Here is a 21,567-nt window from a genome sequence, read left to right on the forward strand (position 1 = left end):
GATTGGTACTCCACAAGTTTGGGCACTGGCTGTGATAAGTGACTGCAATACTAGTCAGAAGGGGGACCAGTAGGTGTTGGAAGCAGGCACTGAGGTAGAAGCTCTGCTTTGGATTTGTGCATCTGCTTTGGCTGGTGAAAAGAGCAAATGTTTATTAGTTACCATACAGTGAAGCGTTTGGGCTTAAGCAGCATCTACATACTGGGTGAGTGCCAGCAGAGATGTGTCCTCCACTGTGCTAGGAGTCCTCTGAAGTGCCTGCTTTTGTAGTTACAATACTTTGGCTGCATGGAACACCTTTTAACTGCAAGGGTGGGTGACTTTGCAGCACGTTGCAAGAACAAAGTGTTTTGTGGCTCTGAATCCACCTACTGCTTACATGACTGCTTGCACCAGTCCTGTGTACTTTCCCACTCTTGTCCTCATGCAAATTCATCTAGACTTGGTTTTGAGGCCCAGCCCTGCATGCCTCCCCTGCTCTGAAGAGCTTCATAGGAACTATTCCCCATAGGCAGTCCTCACACCAGGCCATCATGCCTGCTGCCTTCTCATACCCTGCACTTGCATAAGCTCTGCACAGCTAGCCCCTAACTCCCATGGAGTTTTTCATTGCTGCACTATCTACTGAAGCAAAAGCAACTTGGCAAAAACAATGATAAACATAGTGGCAGACACAAAATAGCATAAGAGGCCCAGGGCTGGTGTCGTGCTCTCAGAAACAGGATCCAGAAATCAGAGATCTTCAGCAGACAGCCCTCAGTGCGCTTCACCATGAGAAACCCAGTTGTCAGTAAGCTAGGTGAAAAGCAGAGCGTGTCAGCACTTTTGGGGTGCCATTTCATGAAATCCTGGTTTGGACAAAGAGCTCATGTTTCCAATTTCTCTTTCATCCCTTGACCTTTCCTTCCCCCTCCCTCATGCCAACGTGTTTGTAGGGATGTGCTGTAAACTGGATCACTGAAATGATCTGGGCTAAAAATACTACCCTTAACTCTTTACCAGTTTATTTTTAACCCCAATTATTTCAGTAACAGCATTGGTGACACGGCTCAACAAGGGAGCAGACTGCAGCCGAGTGGCCAGACCTCACCACAGCTCGCTTGGCCAAACTCTGAGGAAGAGCCTTCTTGATGTGTCCTCCTGCTCAGAGGGTGATATGAATTTCTTCACAGCCCTCACACTCACTGCTAACCCTTGTAAATGGCTCTAAGAGGCACACAGTGAGGGCATATTTTGAACTTCTCTCTCTACCCACAGTGCCGTTTTGAGCACCTTCTTTTCTTACCCTTCCTCAACTCTGCTGATGAAATTGCCTGCAGGGCTGTGCTGTAAACCAGGTCAAGGGTAGAATTCTGACTACAGATAACCCAATCAAAAATAGAAGATCATTTTAAATTCAGGCTCACCATGCCACCCAACAGAAAAGAAAGCTGGCACAGCAGATGGTCAATGTGGGCACAGGGAGTGCTGGGGCCTCCAGTGTTGCACAGGAAGAGCAGCTCCGCACCGATAGCACCTATGTAGCCAAGGAGGGGATGGGGGAGGTGTCTGGGGGAAGAATCTGCTTAGGCCAAAGCTCCTGCCAAAATAAACATCACTACACTCTGCCAGGGTTCAATAAGAAATACTGTGAAATGATGTTGTGGTTTCCTTTGAAATTCAAGTGAATATAGGAGAAACTAGAGCCTTGCACAGGCTCCCCTTCCCCACCTGACCCTGCAAAGCAGCACTCTCTAGGCAGACTTGTGCCTTCTGCTCACAGCTTTCCCAGACACCACATGTACCCGTCTCAATTTTCAGTAAGGTAGCTGCAGGATTTAAAGAGCGAACCATTCAGAGACCTTGTCTGCAGGGGGAAGCTTACACCATGTACCTTGGGGTCACCATCTCAGCTTGCAATATAACCTTCATCTGATAGAAATGTCTTTTTTTTTCCTTCAGTGTAACCAAACTCCTTCACAATCTGCTGCCTTAAAAGAGCAAGATGGCCATTCTCAAATGGCTCGGGTACCTGTTTCTGACACAGAAGACAACTTTTTGAGGGTGATGTGTTATGCTGTAGCAAGGCATGTGCCCTCTGGCAGGGCTCCCTTGGGGGTGGACATCTCTTGTCCCCATGGTGAGGTTATGCCTCTCCCTCTGTGAGATAGAGACTCCCTCTGTGCAGATGGAGTTTGGTGAATCACCAGTTATTTCAATTCTTGTGTTCACTGCAGGTAAGATTAGATAGCTTGTAAGAAACTCCACTTCAAATGTACTTTAAAAAGCTCAAGAAGAGGTTTTAATTACAAGTGAACCCAAATTGCCCATGGATAAATCTAATATATAGTCTTTAGTTTCATTCAAAGCCATCTCTCACCATTTTCCACTTAGATGAATCCCTGTTTGCTTCCTCATGCCAACATAATTTAAACTGTTTATCTATATCCATGTGAGCACTGCAAGGGCATCAAGATTATTTTGAAAGGGGAACATTGTTAGGACTGCAGAAGGAGAAATAAGTGAGAAAGGCAGGTTTAGAACACAAACTCCCCCAGAGGAGTAAACTGAAAGTGAAGAAGATGGGAAAATAACTGAGTCACAGCATGGAGAACCAGGCTGCAAAAACTGCTAGAATACAGACACAGTCTGAGCCTATTAATTCTTCTGGTGATCCATGAAAGTATCACTGAGGGCTGAACGTAGATCACCCAGGAAGTGGGAGGGCTCACACTTGTGTAGCCCATTTTTACATCCCTAGAAGGAAATCTCACGGTGATGGTTCCGACTGGAACTCAGCAGTATGCCAGGCCCCTGGTTCAAGGAGCAACACATCCCAAGATGTAAGCCTTGAATAAACAAACCTCTTCTTGCTACACTGACCCCTCTTCACCCCAGCAAAGCATTTTTCTTCCCATCTCTTTCTCTACTCTTCTTCACAAATCATTCTCATTGGAGACTGTCCAACTCCCTGTTTCAGGAGGGATTTATGTGGTTTATTTATTCACTTGGCCTCTTATCTGGCAATGCTGCTGCTCCTCTTCTGCTCATGGTAAATTTTAACTATTGGCAGAAGCCCCAGATAGAAGTGGCTGCAGCTGTGACTGCTGTGATACCTTATAGCCAGTCCTGTCTATCATTGTGTCTGTGTAGTTCCCTGCAGTTCAGGTCCAAGGCTCCTATTTGCGTTTCCTACCATTCATTACAGAACAGGAGCGACAGTAACTGTGCTGTGGTCCACCACAGCAAAAGCTGTGATGAGTACTATGTGAGCCACACCTCTGCAAACCTGCCATGGCTTTATTGAAGTTATTTTCCAGGTGAAGATAGGTCGCAAATACCTTGCAGTTCTGTCAAGGGCATCCTCTGTGCTGGAAAAGAAATAGTAATTTTCTACTTTTTTTTTTTTTTCTGTCATGTTTTCTTTGATAAGCCTTTATCAGAAGCTAAACACCTCAATTTTGCAAAATGTCAGGTATCTTCTAAAATCCTTCCTTTTGCTAAATTTTACAGTAGAGAGTGAGCTTCTTGCCTGAGAGCAGAGTTAGCCACAAGACTAACTCTGAGACATACAACATCCCTCCTCAAATGGTACCCAGGTCAACACTTATCCCACCACAGATGACTGAACATAGGATGAGCATGTGTCTGAACTCAACAGCAAGGCTGTTACATAGCCACAATAATGGTGAGAAAGAAGTTTTGGCCATAACACAGAGCTGAATAGTATGAGAAGCAGGGACTTCAAAGGAAGATTGCATGTTGGTTTTTAGGAGAAAGGGCAGGAAATTCTTACTTTACACGAAATATGTAAAAATATGTAAAAGTTTTCCATGTTTGGGAAGAGTTTACTTAAGGGAAACATTTTTTTTTAGACTTGCAGTGGTCTGGGCTTAATTTTCTCCTCTACGGGTTCCCTTGTGAACTGCTGCCATCTTGGCACTCAGGGTCAAGTGCTGCACAAAGGGTAACAGGAGGATATTTCAACTCAGTAATGATGAGCAGCCTTCCTCTAGAAGACAGCAAGCAGCTCCCAAACACAGTGCAGTTGTTTCAAAACTACAGGGACTCAGACCTGCCAGATTTAAAGGCTCATGTAAGGAAGACTAGTGAACCAGGACAGAGTGGGAGATATCTGGTAGAAATGAGTAAAGGGATAAATGCTTTTCAAAGGAAGGGGCTCTGTGTTGATCTTGTCTGCTATGCTGTAGCTAAGTGGTAACGTACTTCTACCTCACCTACTAAAATAGAAGGGAAATTTCTGCTGGCTATCCTTCTTTCAGTGGCTTTCACTACCCATACCCGTGGGCCTGGTTAAGTAGCACAGTGATTGGTGTGCGACTTTTCTCCAGAAAGCTTTGCTGTTTGTTTGGATGAGAAACTAGCTCAGGGTCCTTCTCTGGTACTTCTCTCAGGTTACTTGGGATTGTCTAGATTTTCTGAAGATTGAAGCCAATGGTAATTGTAAATAAAAAAACACCCTAACTGCACTGGGCTACAGACATCACTAAGTAGGTGGCTGAAGCTAGATGTTGTGTTTTAAGGGTATTCAAGTACAGGTACAGACATTATCCCCAGCAATGCTGTGCCTGCTGCTATGAGCAGAGCTAGCCACTCTGTCAATTTAGTGACAAAGATGTCATGCGGGACAGTGTCAAACGTTTTGCACAAGTTTGGGTAGACAACGCCAATTACTCTTCTTTCTACTGATGCTGTAACTCCATCATAAAAAGCCACCAAGTTTGTCAGGCATGATTTGCCCTTGGTGAAGCCATGCTGGTTACCACCAATCACCTCATCTTTATTTTCCATGTGCCTTAATAGGGCCTTCAGGAGGATCTGTTCCATGATTTTGCCAAGCACAGAGGTGAGACTGACTAGCTTTTAGTTCCCTGGATCTTCTTTTTTTCCCTTCTTGAAACTGGGGTTTAAGTTTCCTACTTTCTAATCAGTGGGAACTTCACTAGACTGCCATGACCTTTCAGATATGGCGGATAGCAGCCTGGCAACATCATCTGCCAGTTCCCTCAGAACACACGGATGGGGCTTGTCAGGTGCACTTGCACACCTTCAGGTTCTTTAGATGGTCTAGAACCTGATCTTCACTTATCACAAGTGGATCTTCCTTCTCCCAGTTCTTACCTTTGCTTTCTGCAGCTTGGGTGGTGTGGCTAGAGCCCTTGCCAGTGAAGACTGAGGCAAAGAAGTCATTGAGCACCTCAGCTTTCTCCATATCCCTCATGACCAGGTCTCCAGTTTCCTTCTGGAGAGGGCCCACATCTTCCCTGGCCTTCCTTTTATCACTGATATACCTGTAGAATTTCTTCTTGTTCCCCTTTATGTCCCTGGCTAGATTTAATTCTATCTGGGTTTTAGCTTTCCTAACCTGATCCCTGGCTGCTTGGACAACTTCTCTGTAGTCCTCCCAGGTAACCCGTTCCTGCTTCCACTCTGTATAGAATTTTTTTGCACTTAAGTAAGTCCAGGAGCTCCTTGTCGATCCAAGGAGATCTCCTGGCATTCTTGCCCATCTTCCTTTTTCTATGCACTTCTCCTTGCAAAATAGGTACAATCCTAACGTTTTGTAGTGTTGTTTTTCATGATTGAAGGAAGGCTGGTAACAATGCCAGCTTTCATAACATTTTCTGAAAGGTATTTCTTCATGAAGTCTCAGTTTTATTTAATCAGGTGGGGCTTCTGCTGCTCTCCTCGCAGCCTCCTGGACCCAAAAGTGAAGAAAGCAGACTCCTGTATGCCTATGTGGATTTTATTAGTAACTCATCCTATCTGTTCTGGAAAGGCCCTTATATAGGAAGAGAATGCCAGCCACCTTGTATTAGTCTTTGGCTGGCATTGCAAATTTCTGAAGTTCAATTTATGACAAGTTGTTCTTTTCTTTATGCCACGGTATGTAATTCTCAGGAGTGCCTGGTCTGTGTTTTCTAAACAGTGCCTGGTGAGATTAGTAAAACCAGTATCACTGCAAATGATGCACATTAAACCTTGGCTGTCCTCATTAGAAATGAGAGTATTTAGCAATTGCATAGTGCCTGTAAGTTGTATTACCTGAACATTGCTCCAAACCTTCAAAAGCTTCATGGCTGGGAGCCTTGACTGAGACAGCAACGTGCTATTTTGTGCATTTCTATGTGCATTAGCAATTGCTGCATACAACACAGACAGTTCTGAGGGAAATCTGTCAGGAGACAGACTAGGAGATAGCTATCAGGAGAGAATTCAGCCCATTAGGACACAGGTGAACACTTCCTTCTGCCCTAGAGAACCGTGGATTCTTTGCTACGTGCAGGCAGGGCTTCAGCAAGAAGGCTGGTGAGTGCTTGCCCTGGCTCTGACCTCAGCAACAGATTAAAACCCATCTCTTGTTAGACAGACCAGTGTGTCTCAAGGCCACACCCCTTGACAACAGAACTGAGCCCAGGCCATCCACTTCCTGAGCAACTGTCTTATCATATCTATCAAAGGATGCCAAGAAAGGGTTGATCAAGTGCCACCCTTACCTAAAGAGGCAATGAACTGCAGCACCTGGTCTCTGTTGGGCTGTGTGGAATGTAGCCATCTGGATTCTGTGCAACACTTTGGGCACATACTAATATTGAGAAGCTCATGAAACTCTTCCGAAGTATGTCCTGAGAACATAGCACCTACCAAGGGCTGATCTTTTTGATGGAATTTCAGTCTGGTTGCTAAAAGAACCTGATTTTTTTAGGGGAAAAAAAGAGAAAAAGATAATATGCAGTACAGTTATAAGGGTGTCTTAAGGACACTTTGCTAGACAACAGATTTCATGTCTTGGTCACGTGCATCCCTTGTTTTTCTTGGCCTCTTTGTTCAGCTTACTCTTCCTGTCTGTAGCTGCACAGCTGTACTCTACAATTGTCTGCATGCACAATAGCATACATAGGCTTAGCAAGTAGAGTCAGAGTGTGATTTCCCTAAACTTCTAAGTCAACAATGTGAGAGGAAGGAGAAGCTCAAAGATGATGAAAGTAGTAAAAATGAAACAATGAAGTAAGATTCAGAAGACAATATGCAAAAAAGGCTTAGAAGAGACCAGGAGGGCAAGAGGACTCCTATTGCAATGAGCACACAGGAAGCCCAGAGGAGAGGTAGGGAGCTGTAATAAAAGGCTGTTAAGTGTCTATGACCCTAACGCCGTGAAGGGGAGAAGCAGCACCGTGTATAGTAAGAAGAGACCATGATCATTAAGATCACTAGATTTTTAAGATTAATAACATTTGCTTGTGGTCAATGAACAGAAAATTATAGAAGGACTCACCAGATGGCAAAAAAATCTACATTGGCCAGATATCTACAGACAAGATAACTCAGAATGCGGAGCAAGCAGATAAATGTCATTAACACATTCAATCAATTCAAGGAGAAATGTTTTTAGCCTTTCCTGTAGGATTGTGCTTATGTAATTGCTGCATTACAAAGCTGACACTACTGCTTGCAGACAGGCCAAGCAGCCGGCTTGGAAATAATTTCAGACAGCAGGAAAAGGTTTGTGGATGAAGTTGCATTCTGGCTGAGTCCAGCCATACTAAACCACATGAGGTGGGTAACACTGAAAAGCACGGAGCAGTAAAGCAGCCCTTCTATGGAGCAGCTCTGCGCAGGAGGAGCTTTCCTGTAACCTGAAACAGCACCTACTTCAAAAAATCATCAGCACTATGTTTTAAGCCCAGACACACAACACAAGGTTCTCCTTTCTGAGGCTTTGGGGTGCACTAGCAATGACATAGAACCATGCCACTAATTAAACTGCACTTACTAAGTCTGACTTTGCTAAAAGACTTATTGAAAGTGTCCTCCTTTTATGAAAGCATGGGAACTCAGTGTCCTTCGATTTCTTTTGAGTTAATATGTCTGTTTAAAAATACTGGCTGTATTTATCTGGAACAAACAGTTTCAAGAAATTTCTGGTCATCATAAATGAAAATTTGGCCCTAAAAGGACAGTTTTAATGCTGTAGAGTTCTTCTCTTGCTCCAAGTGAACACCAGTGACACATCTGCAGTTTCGTTCCTCTGAGTTTACAATAGCACAAAGTGTTTTTGGGGAAATACTTTGTGTGTCTAAAACATGAGTTCTGACAGTGAGCCAGACTCTTGCAGCAGATAATACCAAACATTTCTATTCGCCGAGATTACAAAAATGTGAATTGGGATGATGAAAACCAGGTTCCTTAACTGCCTTAAGGAAAGGCAAATTGAAGAAAGCTAATGGGCAGTACTTTGGCAGTAAGATTTCAGCATCATCTCAGAGCCACTGCACCACTTTCCTCAATAACTGAAGAACCCTGATCTATTTCAGACACCACCACTGCTGAATTCTCCAAACTTAATAAAATGAACACCTGCATAGCTTTCAGTTTAGTTCAGGAGGAACTCTGTTTTTTCTTGTGTGTCAAGCAGGATATACAGCCCTGTCAGCAACACCTTCTCTCTGTCTGATGGGAGCCCTCTAGCAACAACTGCTGCCTGAAAACTTGGTGGATACAACTCAGCATGAGCTACTACAGATAACTAAAATGCAAATGAAAGGCTTTTGGGGGGACTAAAAGGGTTATTTCTCAGGAATTATTCTTTGAATAGGTAAGTCACTGAAGTTGTGTGGTTTAGGAATTTAGAGACACACCAGATCTGCAGGAGCTCCTTCAGAGCCAAGGGCTGGTCTCTATCCCTAGTACAGTGATGCTGATATCCTAATCTACAGCTGACAACAGCTGTGATCAAGACTGCAGTCTGGCTGAACTGAAGTGCATGTCTTCCCATGTGTCCTTTAGCAGTTTATACAACCAGTATCTGGGATTTGTCCTTGAGATATTCATGCTCCTAGCAAATGTCGCCATGGTTGAGGGGTGTGATAGTAGTACTGAAGAAGAGCATTAATAGCTATTGTAAGACATCATCCACTTACCCAGCACACCATCTGCATCAGATGCTTGCTCAACTTATACTCCTGGCCTGGGTTTACCCCAGGATCATTCTCAGCTTCCAGATCTTTCCCTTTTGGCTTCTGACTGTTGTTCCTGCTGGGTATGGGGACTGTACAAGCCTGTCAGTTGCCCCAAGTTAATCGGTGGTGCCTCTCCATGTGTATTTCTGGGTCTTATTTAAGGGAATTCTTGCTGCTCTAGAAGGATAAGGGGGAAGCTAATGGAAGAACAACTATCAGAACCTCCCATGCTGCTTGCAGAGAGCACAAGTACATTGAGCCTACCTGAGCTTAATCTCTCCTCACCTGAATCACAGGGGAGAGAGAGAGATAGATCAGAAAATGGGGGATGTGTGTGTAATATTTGAGAACAGAGTATAAAACACGTGAGCCATGTTTGTCTGATAGAGGCTCCTGAAACAACCAGCTTTCAGCTGATTAAAATGTGCCTTGCAGAAAATCATTATTTTAAACCAGCTGAAACATAGTGAGGCTTTAAATAACTTTCATAGCACTGCAGCTATAGACACAATGCAAGGCCACACTCTGCTCCCACCTACACAAATTGCCACACTTGGGTAGCTGCTCTGAAGGCAATGAGCTGACTTAATGGAATAGCCATAGGAAGCAGCTCAGTCCTGTGTATTAGCTTTCAACTGCTTTCCAGTTTGGCTTCTCCTTTGCTTGTTTCATGTGGGGCAAAGAAAAGGCCAGCTTTTAGCAGAGGTCTGAAGATGAACTTCAACAGGAGGAGACTCAGGCACGAGATGCTTCAGGTAGGATGAGGAAGGACAACTCTTGGACTGGTGGAGCAGTTGAAGATGCAGTTACATGTTCAGTCTGAATTAATTGCCTAATCTGAAGCTATTCAGAAGGCCAAATTAGTAATCAAAGTAACTGAACTTTCAATGAAAGGACACAGAGAATGTGAAGAAGCAGTGACCATTCAAAATGCTTTGGCTAAAATATTTTAAGTAGATAGTGATTCCTCCTAATTTAAACTCGGTACTAGATACAGCCTGGTTGTAGCAGCACGGGTTTTCAACTCTTCTCAATTTATCATGCTGGGAATGGAAAGTCAGAAGGGTAAATGAGCCTGCACAGGGCTCCCAACTGCTGTGGGTTCCAGGATACATCAGTTAGGACTGTACTATCTTTGTAACACATTGCTATTAAATTAGGTCTACACTGGATACAAGCAGGGTGGAGAAGGAGGTTCATATTTATCTGGGCCAGGAATTTAGTCTAAAAAGATATGCAGATATGGAAAGGAGGAAAGCGATAGTCAGCATGCAACTAGCGGCCAACTTGAGGTGTGAATGCTAAGCTATATCCACAGAGTTGTCTTTTCAGTGGAACCCTGGAAAACTTGGCAGCACCTGCTGCATTTAGGAACTGGATTTGCGTGACTTCTTTCTCAGCAGCTGCCCTCCCTGTGGCTCTGGAGCTCCTGAAGAGCTGGGCCTACATTGGGCAAATAAATCCAAGCAGCTGTAGTTTGCAGTTATTGTTTGAAAATGTCTACACAAATTTTCAAGCCGAGTCTGGATCAGCTGTAACGACACATTAGGAATTTAGTGACTTCCACTGGTGTGCGACTTTGACTAGTGTGCGACTAGTGACTTCTAATATATTCTATATCCTCAGGAGAATGCACATAAGCAATCCCCAGGCTACAGCTTAGCCTATGATATGGATTTTTCTGTTATCTGAGGACAATCAGTTCTGTTTGAGTTAACCAGCTTATAAAGTTCTCCTGACAACCCCATAAAAGAGAAATTCAATGTTTGTAGGAGCTTTGAAATACCCTACCCACACCAATGTTCTATTTCTTCCTCTCATCAGCTGTCTGAAACTCCTGCATGTTCTTTTTGTGACAAGAAGAGGGACTGAGTTCCTTCAGTCTCAGACCCAGTTTCTGCAGTTGGGGCACTGGCACCAGATGTACAGGAAGCACAGACTCAGTGCATTCTTTCCATAGGTAACAAAAAGATAAGACTTCTAGCTTTGGCCTTTGAGAATCTACAGCATAAATTGATGCTTGCTACAAAGGCTTGAATTGCTGCTGTGGGTGATGCAGACCTCACTTTGCTCTGTCAGAGTGTGAAACTGCTGTGGGATGGACACTGTAGGACTGGACCTTGAGCTCCATACTTCTGAGCAATTCCTTGAAGGGTCTGGCAAGAGGAAGTGGTTGATGGGTGATCTACAGCAGTCATGTGAGATCAGAACTGGAGCAGTGTGAGTGTAAGATGCTGAGAGCTGGAGATGTGCAGGAGGGCAGTCAAATACAATGAGTTCCGTGTTCAGTGTATACAAAGGAGTAGGGGGACAAAAGCCAATAAATCCTATGGTACAGCCTGTGGGCAAAGGTTTCTTGAGTTATACACAGTAGGACTTGAAGTTACATGAGAGTAAAAGTCTTGATATTAGTGGGAAAGACATTGATCTCAGAGCTGAAATTGCTATGCGGAGCAGAACTCAAGATTACATAAGGTTAATAGTCCTGGCATCAGTGAAAAAGACAGTTGTGTCAAGAATAGAGATGAAAGTGACTGTGCTGAAATTGTTTCCTTTCTGCATGAGTGACCTGCCTGACTTGTTTCATTTCTGTGCCCTGTTACCTCATAGTCCAGAGTATTTAGCAGTCCATCCCTTTTCTCTCTATGCTCTGTTTACAGACACCTGCTATCTACAGGACTGGTGTGCACATGTGTACTTGCTTGCACTGACAGCCCCTGTTGCTCTAATGGAACAAACAGCTTGAAACTGAAACTGGCAATGAAAATACCAGGTTTGCATAGAGGGATGGTGTTGACAACTCCATGCTCATTATAAATACTAGCAAGGAAACCAAATTAGAGAACACATATCACAAGTTAAATACACACAAGCTGCATGGCCCAAGGGTTGAAATTCCTAGGAAACCTGGCACACAAGCTCAAGTGTGTGTATGTGGAAAGAGCAGAGAAACAAAGTGGACCTTTTTCACCCAAACTTACATCAGTGGAAAATGGTACTCAGGAGTAAGGTATTTCAAGAGGGTTGACTTGAAACAGCAGTTACTACTGTTGCAGTTCACAGTTTTACAGGATAAAGAAATCCATTCTTAAATCAGGAAGAAAGAGTAGCATCAGTTTTGTGTTTTATGTGTGATGGCTCCTAGAACCTTTTGTGTATTATGTCAGTTTATTTTGATCTAAATTTCCAGAAGGCAGAAATTTGCAGGGCTTGAATGATGTGATGTAGCAGGAAGGAATCATAAATGCTTTCTGGTCCTGATGCTGAGTTGCCACTGACTACTGCCCACAGCTGCACACACAGAAGGACTGCAGAAACAGAAACAGCACTGTCCTGCCCTTCTGGTAGCCCCATCAATACTATTGCTTGAATTCAACAGAAGATAGCTCCCAACATTGGCTTTTTAATGCTCTCTCCAGGTGAATTACTCTGGGAAAAGAGGTGTCCTTTACCTTTAAATAACTTCCAAATACTGCTCGATCTCACTGCTAGATCTTCCTGCTATTTGGTGAGATATACCTCTTCATTTTGATCCCGTTATTGCTAGGCATACTGCTTTTCCAAAGCACTGAGCGATCATTTCTCCTGTTAAAAGGTTTAGATTCCTGTCCCATCTGACTGTATAGCCTGAGTTGTCTGCTTCCATTCTTCTGAGTTAGCTTGTCCTCTCATTCACACAAAGCTCCGAACAAATAATTGGTCTGTATCCACTAGATACTGAGGCTTTCCAAACTGCACACATTATTTATTGTCCTAAAAAAGCTATGGTCTATGTGAGTACTAAATGTCTTGCTTTAAGAAGAAGCACGTAGCCTGGTTTCATGATAGAGCATATGGCAGAGGTATTAAATTTTGTGAAATGCTTCAGTATGCCCAGAAAAGCACCATTGCGTGCCATAGCTACCAAACTGCACAACAGCACAATCTGAGCTGTGGTCCAGTCGTGCATGGTATTAAGAGCATGAGTTTCAGATATTTGAGATGAAGAGAGACTTTGTTGAAGTTGGCACTGATAAATCAGTATCTTTTGCAAACTGGCCACTAGTCATCCGTACTGACCAAAACAGTGTGCATTTCATTATAAAGGGTTCCACAAGAACACAAGGTTATAAAAAAGAGCTTACCACCTTGTTGGTTGCTGTATGGGGTTTGAGTTCTATTAAAATTTGATGCTAAGAACAGAAGGGAAATGACATGCATCTGTATGAGGTGTCAATTTAGCAAGCAAGGTTTGAGTCTTTGAAGAGAATTTGAAGAAGCTCCTTTTAGCAAGTGATGCATTCCTATCTGAGAGGAATTTTGTCTAATCTCTTCTCTCTCACAGGTGAAAACTTCTGTCTGCACTAATGGAGCAGATAAGCCTTGTCTCTGTCAGTATGTTACCAACACCCATATACTGAGGAGAAGATACCACAGAGGTATACCTCAGACTTGATGCAAATGTAAAAGCATTTCTGGCATGAGAGCAAAGCTGGATCCTTAAGTGGCTTGGATGAAGTGAAACACCTACATGAAAGACCATTAGAACAAAGAGCCCCAGGCCTTTGGTGTGAAACAACTGTGCAGTGAGTCTGTAAAATAACTTCTTACACAACAGATCTTTTGTCTATAGACCAAATTCATCCTCATCCATGCTGTGTTTCAAGATGCTGATGGCATATAATTGTCCATTAGACATCAAAATAAGCTGTGTCTTTGCAGTATTATACCACCTACAGGTAACAAGAGGTCTTCACCTGTAAAAGAGACAAGTCCTCCAAACAGCTTTTTTCTTGCTGCTATTACAGCTGTTATCTCAGATCCCAAAATGAGGTTATAGAGTTGGTGTAGAGGAAAAAGAGCATCCACCCCTCTAAAGCTATTAACCAACCTACTTGGAAACAGAGGAGAAAATCTCCCCTAGACTGTATGGGGTTGGTTAATTCCTAGTTGAAAGCCAGCAGAGCTTCCTAAGCAGTACCCATGGCAGCTATCCGTAAAGCAGTTCTGATGTTTTCCCTGTTCTTCATATTAGCAGGTCCTGGGAATGTGGTAGAGAAGGTACGCATAATATGCCGCTCAATGGTAAATGCCCTGCCATTTAGACTGTGAAGTACAGGAAAGAAAGGTTTTTCCAAAAAGCTTTCACCACAAGTGACAAAACTCACACACACAAAAGTCAAAATGGGGAGTAAGGGACAGGAAGGGCTCAGAAGAATCATGCATTCCCTACTGGCACAAGAAAAGATTAGATTCTGCACACTATTTATCCTGGGTCCCCTCCAGGTAAAAGTCAGGGTCACGGCATCCCCATGGGTTTTGGTTTTGTTCCTTCCTGTCTATCAAGAGGGGGCTTCATCTACTCACTGCAATGTAGAAGTCTGCCAAACTTGATCCTTTCCAGTTCTGCTGCAGACATGCTATTTACTGTCAGGCAAAACTAAACTTGTCCAGACCTAAAGAGTAAATTGGGGTCATATGGTACCTCTCTTAATATATTTAAATACTCTTCCCATTATTAATGCAGACTCTCTGCATTAATGTGTTATTTTTATGAGACTGGGGGAAAACATTGGAGATAAGTGCATCTGCTGTTAAGTAAAAAGAAAATAAAAAGAAGTGGAAAAGGAAGATTTTAACTTCTGCATTGAAAACCAAACAGAACAGCTTCCTGAGAAAGGGAAATTGTTTCCTGGCAGTGCTATCATGGCATGCTGCCTGTACTTATCTTGAATCCATGGCTGCAAGGGTGGAACTTATTCAACTCAGTCTACCTTTACGTGGCTTACTTTTCTGCTGCTCTGGGGGCCATAAGGGACACAAATTTCAGCCCTCCTGGCTACACATTCTTCATTCCCATCCACTTCAGTACTCTTGGGTGATAGATGATACGCACTTCATGCAGTTTTCCTAGGTCATGGAAGCATCTCTGCAGGATAGCTCCCTTGTCTCTTGGGAGGGAGCATCATTCCCTATGGCCGCTGGAGTGATGCAGGAGTTGAGATACTAGACCTGGAAATGTGCTCTGTTGTGATGTTAGGTTGACCACAACAAAATGGAAAAATGGCTTCTGCCTTGCGTGTCTGAGGGAGCTCAGTTAGTGAATGTGTTTGAACCCAGAGAGATTTCTGCAGGCTCCCAGTGAGGTGGGGAACAAAGTCAGACAAATTTTCTCTGGGTAGCTCTTTTCCTTGCTAGAGGAGCTGGAGCAGTACCAGGGACTCTTCATGGTATCTTTACCATAAGGCTCCTGAAAAGAGCAGTGGAGCCATCACTCTCCAGATGTCCCAGCTGAGGACATTGTGCTGTAGGGAGAGCACAGTGCTGGGGGACTGGAGAAGTGTCTAATAAGTTGCACAGTAGGAAAGTGAAAAGCTGAGCAAAGCCTCTACTTAGAACTGAGCCTTTCCTCTGCTTAGCTGATGTAACAACAGGCAAAATCAAGATCCAGCAGGAGTTAATTGTAGAGGAGACATGGAATTGATGACAGCAAAGAAAGACATGAAATCTGTTGGTAGGCACAAAGGAGAGAGGAGTCTTCCTGAAATAAAGCTACTTGCAGCATCTTCACAACTAAGGGAACCCAGTGCACCACGGGGAGCTGCCAAAGCTGAACTCTGCCTTGGATCTTTGTTTTGTGAGCGAAGTTCAAATGTCCGCATGCTCCCAAGCTCCTACAGAGAGGCTGGAGAGAGGAATGCCATGTCTGCTGTTAAATATGAACTGCACAAAGCCACAAGCACTGTCAGTGGATGCCTTAAATCACAACCTTTTCAGTGAGGTTTGATATAGTAAGTAAGATAATGAAACAGCTTGGTCCAGTTCCAAAAGTGTAAACTAACAAACCAACACAATCCTTTTTTATTACTGTAAATGCAAAGATATAGTGGCTGCTTTAACTCTTGCAGCTAACAGTCTATTTGCGATAGATTCATGATTTCAAGACCATTCGATGAGCTTTAAGACTAGAATGAAAACCATTTCTCAAATCTATCTTGCATGAAGGAGCTGGGTCTTCGCAAAACAATACAAAAGAAGTCTTGAACAGCAGCAGACTACAAAATTATATGAAGTGGCAAGAATGAGGACTTGCTGCTTTTTTTTTTGTCTGGCTTCTGTAGATCCTTCAAAAACAGGACCTTCGTGCCAGAGATGTGATGGAAATCACATGTCTAAGTCAGCCCTCTGCCCTTCTTTACCTAATGCTGGTAATCCTCACATGTCCCGCTAGAGCAAAGCGCTTGCCAGTTCTACCAGCAGCAAAGTGCAGAGCAGCTCTGCATGCTGCCGATGAAGCAAAAAGGGAAATGACAGAACTTCTTGTTCCTGTCACACAGGACCATTACATGCTTTTTAAAGTGAAAATGGTAACGAGCCTCCATGTCCTGCATACGGTGCCTGTGAAAAGCTCTCAGGAAGAAATAGAATATTGGCAGGTGGGGACTCAAGTCTTGGCTCTTTGTTTTGTTTTGGTCCTTAAGTTTGGGACATCAACCACCTTGCTGGAGGGTTCGGGCAAGGAGGGGGGAGCCCCTAACAAACACTATTAAAAATGTGTCTGGGGAGCTGTAGTGTTTTAAAAATAATAAGAGATGCAGAAATCTACAGCTGATCTGAAAACAATACAGCGTGAGAAAAGAGTTGGAAATAGAGGTAGAGGGTCAGAATCAAAAGGATGAAAGTCATAGGCTAAACAATTCAGAGAAGCTTCCTGACGGTCAGACCCACTGCATGTGTGATATGTCTCCCGAAAGGAAACAAGGTTTTGTGCCGTGAAGCTCTGAAAACCCTCTGTAGCAGACTACAGAGAATATTGAGAAGTGAGGTCCCCTGTGCATGGAGAGGACAGGAGATGGGGCAAAGTGTCCTCAACAAGACAGAATGTCTGTTTCAGCCCTCAATTATTTTTTGCTCCATATGCTACTTCCTGTGCAATGCAGTGATAACTAAGAGTTCAACAGCCCCTCTGAGACATGACAGGATACTGCACAGTGAAAAACTATGAAGCAAGCACTAAGAGCTACCGATCCAGGCTTTGACAAACCTAAAAACCCTCATAGAGCTCTGTATTTGTCATGCCACATAACACCTATGCTGCACTGGTTTCAGCAATGCTTGCTTCTGCTCAACACCAAAATTTTTTAGATAGTCTTTTGAGGACTTATCTTGTAATGAACGTGCCTGATCTTTAACCCCTGTCTGCAGGGCAGGCCAGCACAGATAACAAGGACTGCAATGTTAACACCTGGGCGTTATCAGAACTGCCCAGATGAGTTACGTGCTTGAAATCTTCAAAGAAAAATTACAGTGCTGTCTGGCTTTGTTGTGTGCTCCATGCTGCTGGTGCCACACCAATGCACAAAGAAAAGGCTTTTCTGGGAAGATTAATATAAAGTGTTTGGTAAGATCTGTGTTTTGCTGAAAGAAATACCCAAAGTCCTCTTTCGTCATTTGAGGTTTTGCCAATGTTGTAATCGCATTTCTATCTTCCATGCTCCTCCTAAACACAGTTTTTCCTCTGCCGCTTGAAAATGGTTTGAAAAGCTAGTGAATCCAATCTCAAACGAGCAAAGCCAGCACTGTCACTCCCATTTCAGATGGGAAAGAAGGCAAAGAGAAATGAACTACCTTGCTTAAGAGGCTGCTGTACAAGAGGTTTGGACTGAAAAGGCAGGGAACTCTTATTCCCACTCCCACAGCCCTGTCCATCAGCAGTGTGCCTGCCGAGAGACAAGAGCTCCTATTCCCTAGAAGCACAAGGCACACAGCGTGAAGAAAAGCATAGCAATTGTCCTGTGGCTGCAGTGTTCATTCACCTTGCCACAGCAACGGTTCTCAGGTTTGCTTTCTTGAACCAAAATGCTGCTGGTAATGAAAGTGAGACTGCAAGATCCACGTGGAACAGAGGGGACAAGAGGGTCTAAATCACAGCTGCTATTCTATGTACTGGCTGGGAATCAACCCCAAGGAGTCCAGTAATCCTCTACAGTTCGTTCGCTTCTCTTTACATGCACAATTTTACTGAATTTTCAAATCCCTGTCTTAAAATTATTCCTATTAAAATGGAACTCATTTTCCTACCTCAGAGACTAACTGCTGAAGTAAATGGCAGTCCTTCTCGTTCCCCTTTCACAGATGTAATTTCTCCCCATACAGTACCCCCCCACCTCCAAATCTGAACCCTGTAAAACATTCTGAGGTCCACGGCAGAGGCTGGAATTGTGGGGCAGAGACATTTATCTGAACCTCAACGACAAGGTGTTTTGAGCCGCCTTTAGTGAGAAACTGCTTTGCAAGGTGCAGCTAATGCAGATCTAGGAGCGAGCCATAAGCAAGTGGAAATGTAAGTTTTCTTTACCTCCATGTCCCGCAAGAGAGAGGTGTCCTCAGAGCAATCTTCCTTCCCCACCCCTTTCCCTCTTATCTGTGGGAAAACTTCAGCCGAGCCAGAGCAAAATCACGCTGCCGTGGAGGGTATGTAATATCCACAGTCCTGCTCAGCTTGAAAACTGACAGAGCCCAGTGAGTGGCCCTGCACTACGAACAAGGAAGAAGGGCGGGTGGGTGAGAGGAAGGGAGGGAGGGGAGACGAGAGGAGAGGAGGGGAGGCAAGGCAATCAGAGTTTAAATTTAGACACAAATCTAAACAGATACTGTCCTTCCCAGAGTGCTGGACTCATGAGACAACAAGCAGCAAACTCTGCTGCTGTGCCCAAACTTGGGGACACCCTGTGTGCCCTTTCTCCCCTCCCTTCCTATCTCCCCTTCATATTTCTACCACCTCGTTCATTCATTTATTTATTTGTTTCTCTTCCCAGCCCAGTTTTGCCTTTATTTCTCTTTTGCTGGCAGTTGCTCCCCAACATCTCCCTCAATCTTTCCCCTGTTCACTCTTCTCTCGTTGAATTTGAGTCAGATCTTTTCTTCCTTTAATTACACCTTCCCTTTTCCTCCAGTTTCATTTCTTTCTTCAGAGTAGTCTGAGAGGCAGAAAAGGAGCAGAATTCAGGTGGCAATGCATGTGCACAGAAGACATGGCTTTGGTACCTTGGTCCACAGCTGGGACTCTGGGCTCAATATCAGCAGTGCAAACATGCTGTTGGGTGATTCCCCAAAGAGAGACCATGGCTTCACTGAGAAAGGTGCTGCACAAAAGCAGCCACAAGTACAGCGTCCCCATGCAAGGTGTCACTGGCTAGCTCTAGCTCAGGACTTGCTCTTTCCATTCTGAATTCATTTCTCACATTGCTAGGACAGAAACTGCAGCACGTTCACCCCTCCTTTTGAAGGGAAGGGCAGACTTGTGCACTGGCAATGAGAAGCTTCTGTGGAGGTGCAAAAACTCAGATGGGAAAAACTAAGCCTCAGGAATGTTTTGCTACGGTTTCCCTTTCCATTCAGAGTGCAGTGTTGCAAACTATACATCTTGTTCCTGTTTTAGCAACTGTTTGCACATGCTCGTCCTCAAGAATTTCAGTCCCCACCTCCTGAGAGTAGGGTGGTGCAGAGGAATTTGGAAACACCCTCTTTGTCTTCTGCTTGGCTTCCTTGCCTTTCGAGTGACACAGTTTTATGTCATTGTATTGAGGGCAGAAGAGGGTTAAAGCATCTTCTCTATGGCAGTGCATACTTTTCTTTTGCAGTGTTTCACAAGTCTCTGCTGCCTGTGGAGGAAAACATTCCAGAATGGATTTAAATGTGAACATCATCAAATCCCAGATTATTGGTACCAATAAATGGTCTCAGTATAAATGTTTTTATGGCATACCTAACTTTTGCAGTACTGAATGCTGCAGGACTCCTGCGGTTCTTTAGAAAGTATAGGAATCAGTAGATTTAAATCATTATCTCCTTAATTCAACATACGGTGTGGCTCAGTCCTTAGCCAAAAGAACAACACACTGAGTTGTTGCAATCTGGAAGTTAGGCAAGAGGACAAAATAATCTTCTGTTGCTGAAACACTGGATTAGTCGAATCCTCTCTAGTGTAAGCAACCAGCAGATGCTGCAACAAGAACTCTAAGAAGACAAAGGTTATTATTCTAAAAGGAATACAAGAAATGAAATTCCTTCTTGGTTGGAAATCCTGTTCATTTCTTAAAGCTCTGCACAAGTTGGATGGACAGGAACTGAAATGATGAGAAGCAGGTTGGAGTGGGGAAGGCAAGACACTTTTGGCCACCCATGCTTTGCCTGCTGTAACAGCAGCAGGAGAATTTCATGCTCAGGGAAATCACTGTGGGCATTGGTCGCAAATGTCAAGCTGTCTGTTATGTAACAGACGACCAAAATTAGATACCAATTAGATACTGTGGTTGCTTCATTGTGTTCAGGTCCATTCCAGTATTTTCTTTCTGCCTTCAGAGGTTTTACTCTGTGGAGGAAACTGCTTGGGCCTACAGAAAAGGAAACTGCTAGGCAGGGATAGTATCACTTTACCCACACTGAAGCATGGGGAGTTCCAGCTACATCCCCCCACACTTCTCCACTCTACTTATTTATGCTTCAAAGTATCTTGCCATGATGTAAATCTTTTCTGCCGGCAGAATTCCCAAATGCCATTGCTCTGAGCATGGTACACAGAACTCAGTTTATTAATGTTTATTCTTCCTTCCTGAACAAGCAAGGAGAGAAAGGCGTAAAAATAGGGTGCATGTTTTTCTCCAGAAAGGAAGACACAAAGTGTGGGTTTGCTTTAGGCTTTCTTTTTCTCTGGACTGAAAAGTACCAAAAAAAAAAAAAACCATTTCAAACAATCCACGTGCTTTAACTCCAAGAACCTTCTAAAAAATGTTATTAAATGAGGTCGTACTGAGGAGCTGAGTGTTTTACATGATGTGTACATGCAAGCATGAATGTGAAACATTCCGGAGTGTGACCCTCTGTATCTCTGTTTACAGACTTCCTGGGATGTCTATAAGATTCATTTGTTGGTACGTGCAAAAGAAGTTTCTATATCTGTTCTTCTCAGGAGATAAAAAACACAACAGTCATCACAAATAACATTAAAACAGACAGATTAATTCAAATTTCACTGGGGTGAGAAACTGCTGTGCTTGAGGACCCCTGGGTTTTGCAGCTTTTCTTTGATACGTGTGAGGCCAAAAGAGCAAGTTCACTTCAGACCAAATGACTGGTGCTCCTGCTATATGCAATCACTCATCCTGGCGTGCCTGGAAAAGACGTCATATAACTAGTTCTGCCATGCTTAGCAATGCCATATATAATAATTGCTGACCTCTTGCTTTTTGGCAATGAATTATGGAGTAAGGGACATCTCTATGATACTAAATCAGTAGAAAGGACATGTGGGGATGTGGCAATTCTTTCTTCAGAGGCCTCTCAAGGAGGAAAGTTTCGTAGGGTACTGAAATTTTGACTCAGATATTTGTGTCCCCATAGCTGGTTTGTTTGGGTTTGTGAATGTGGGCACTGAATCTAGGAAGGTGTGTTTGTGAGGGTGGTGGATTACCAGAGGGTGGAGGGAGCTGTGGTTCTCTGCAAGACAGATCGAATCTCTGTGCTTGGTTAAAAGGTTTGTTTAGAGTTTATTAGAACATGCCCGTCGGTACCATTATCTGAGATTGTTCTGTCCATCTCTCTGTCCAAAGTAGGCTGGTGATACCCA

At 43.7% G+C, this 21,567-nt stretch overlaps 1 protein-coding gene across 2 annotated transcripts in view; it reads right to left on the reverse strand.

Annotated features, from left to right (window-relative positions):
- The window catches only part of RCSD1 (RCSD domain containing 1), a 29,019-nt gene extending 10,519 nt beyond the window's left edge, over positions 1–18,500 (reverse strand). The window contains exon 1 of one of the 2 annotated variants that reach the window (XM_015879163.2): positions 18,298–18,500. In XM_015879163.2, the coding sequence (XP_015734649.1) occupies positions 18,298–18,303 (6 nt within the window). In that variant the 5' untranslated portion in view covers positions 18,304–18,500. The remainder of the gene's footprint in view (positions 1–18,297) is intronic. The other variant, XM_015879154.2, reaches the window with a different exon arrangement.
- Between the last annotated feature and the right edge of the window lie 3,067 nt (positions 18,501–21,567).

This window comes from Coturnix japonica, chromosome 1 (assembly GCF_001577835.2).
Source record: "Coturnix japonica isolate 7356 chromosome 1, Coturnix japonica 2.1, whole genome shotgun sequence".
In the NCBI taxonomy this organism is placed as follows: Eukaryota; Metazoa; Chordata; class Aves; order Galliformes; family Phasianidae; genus Coturnix; species Coturnix japonica.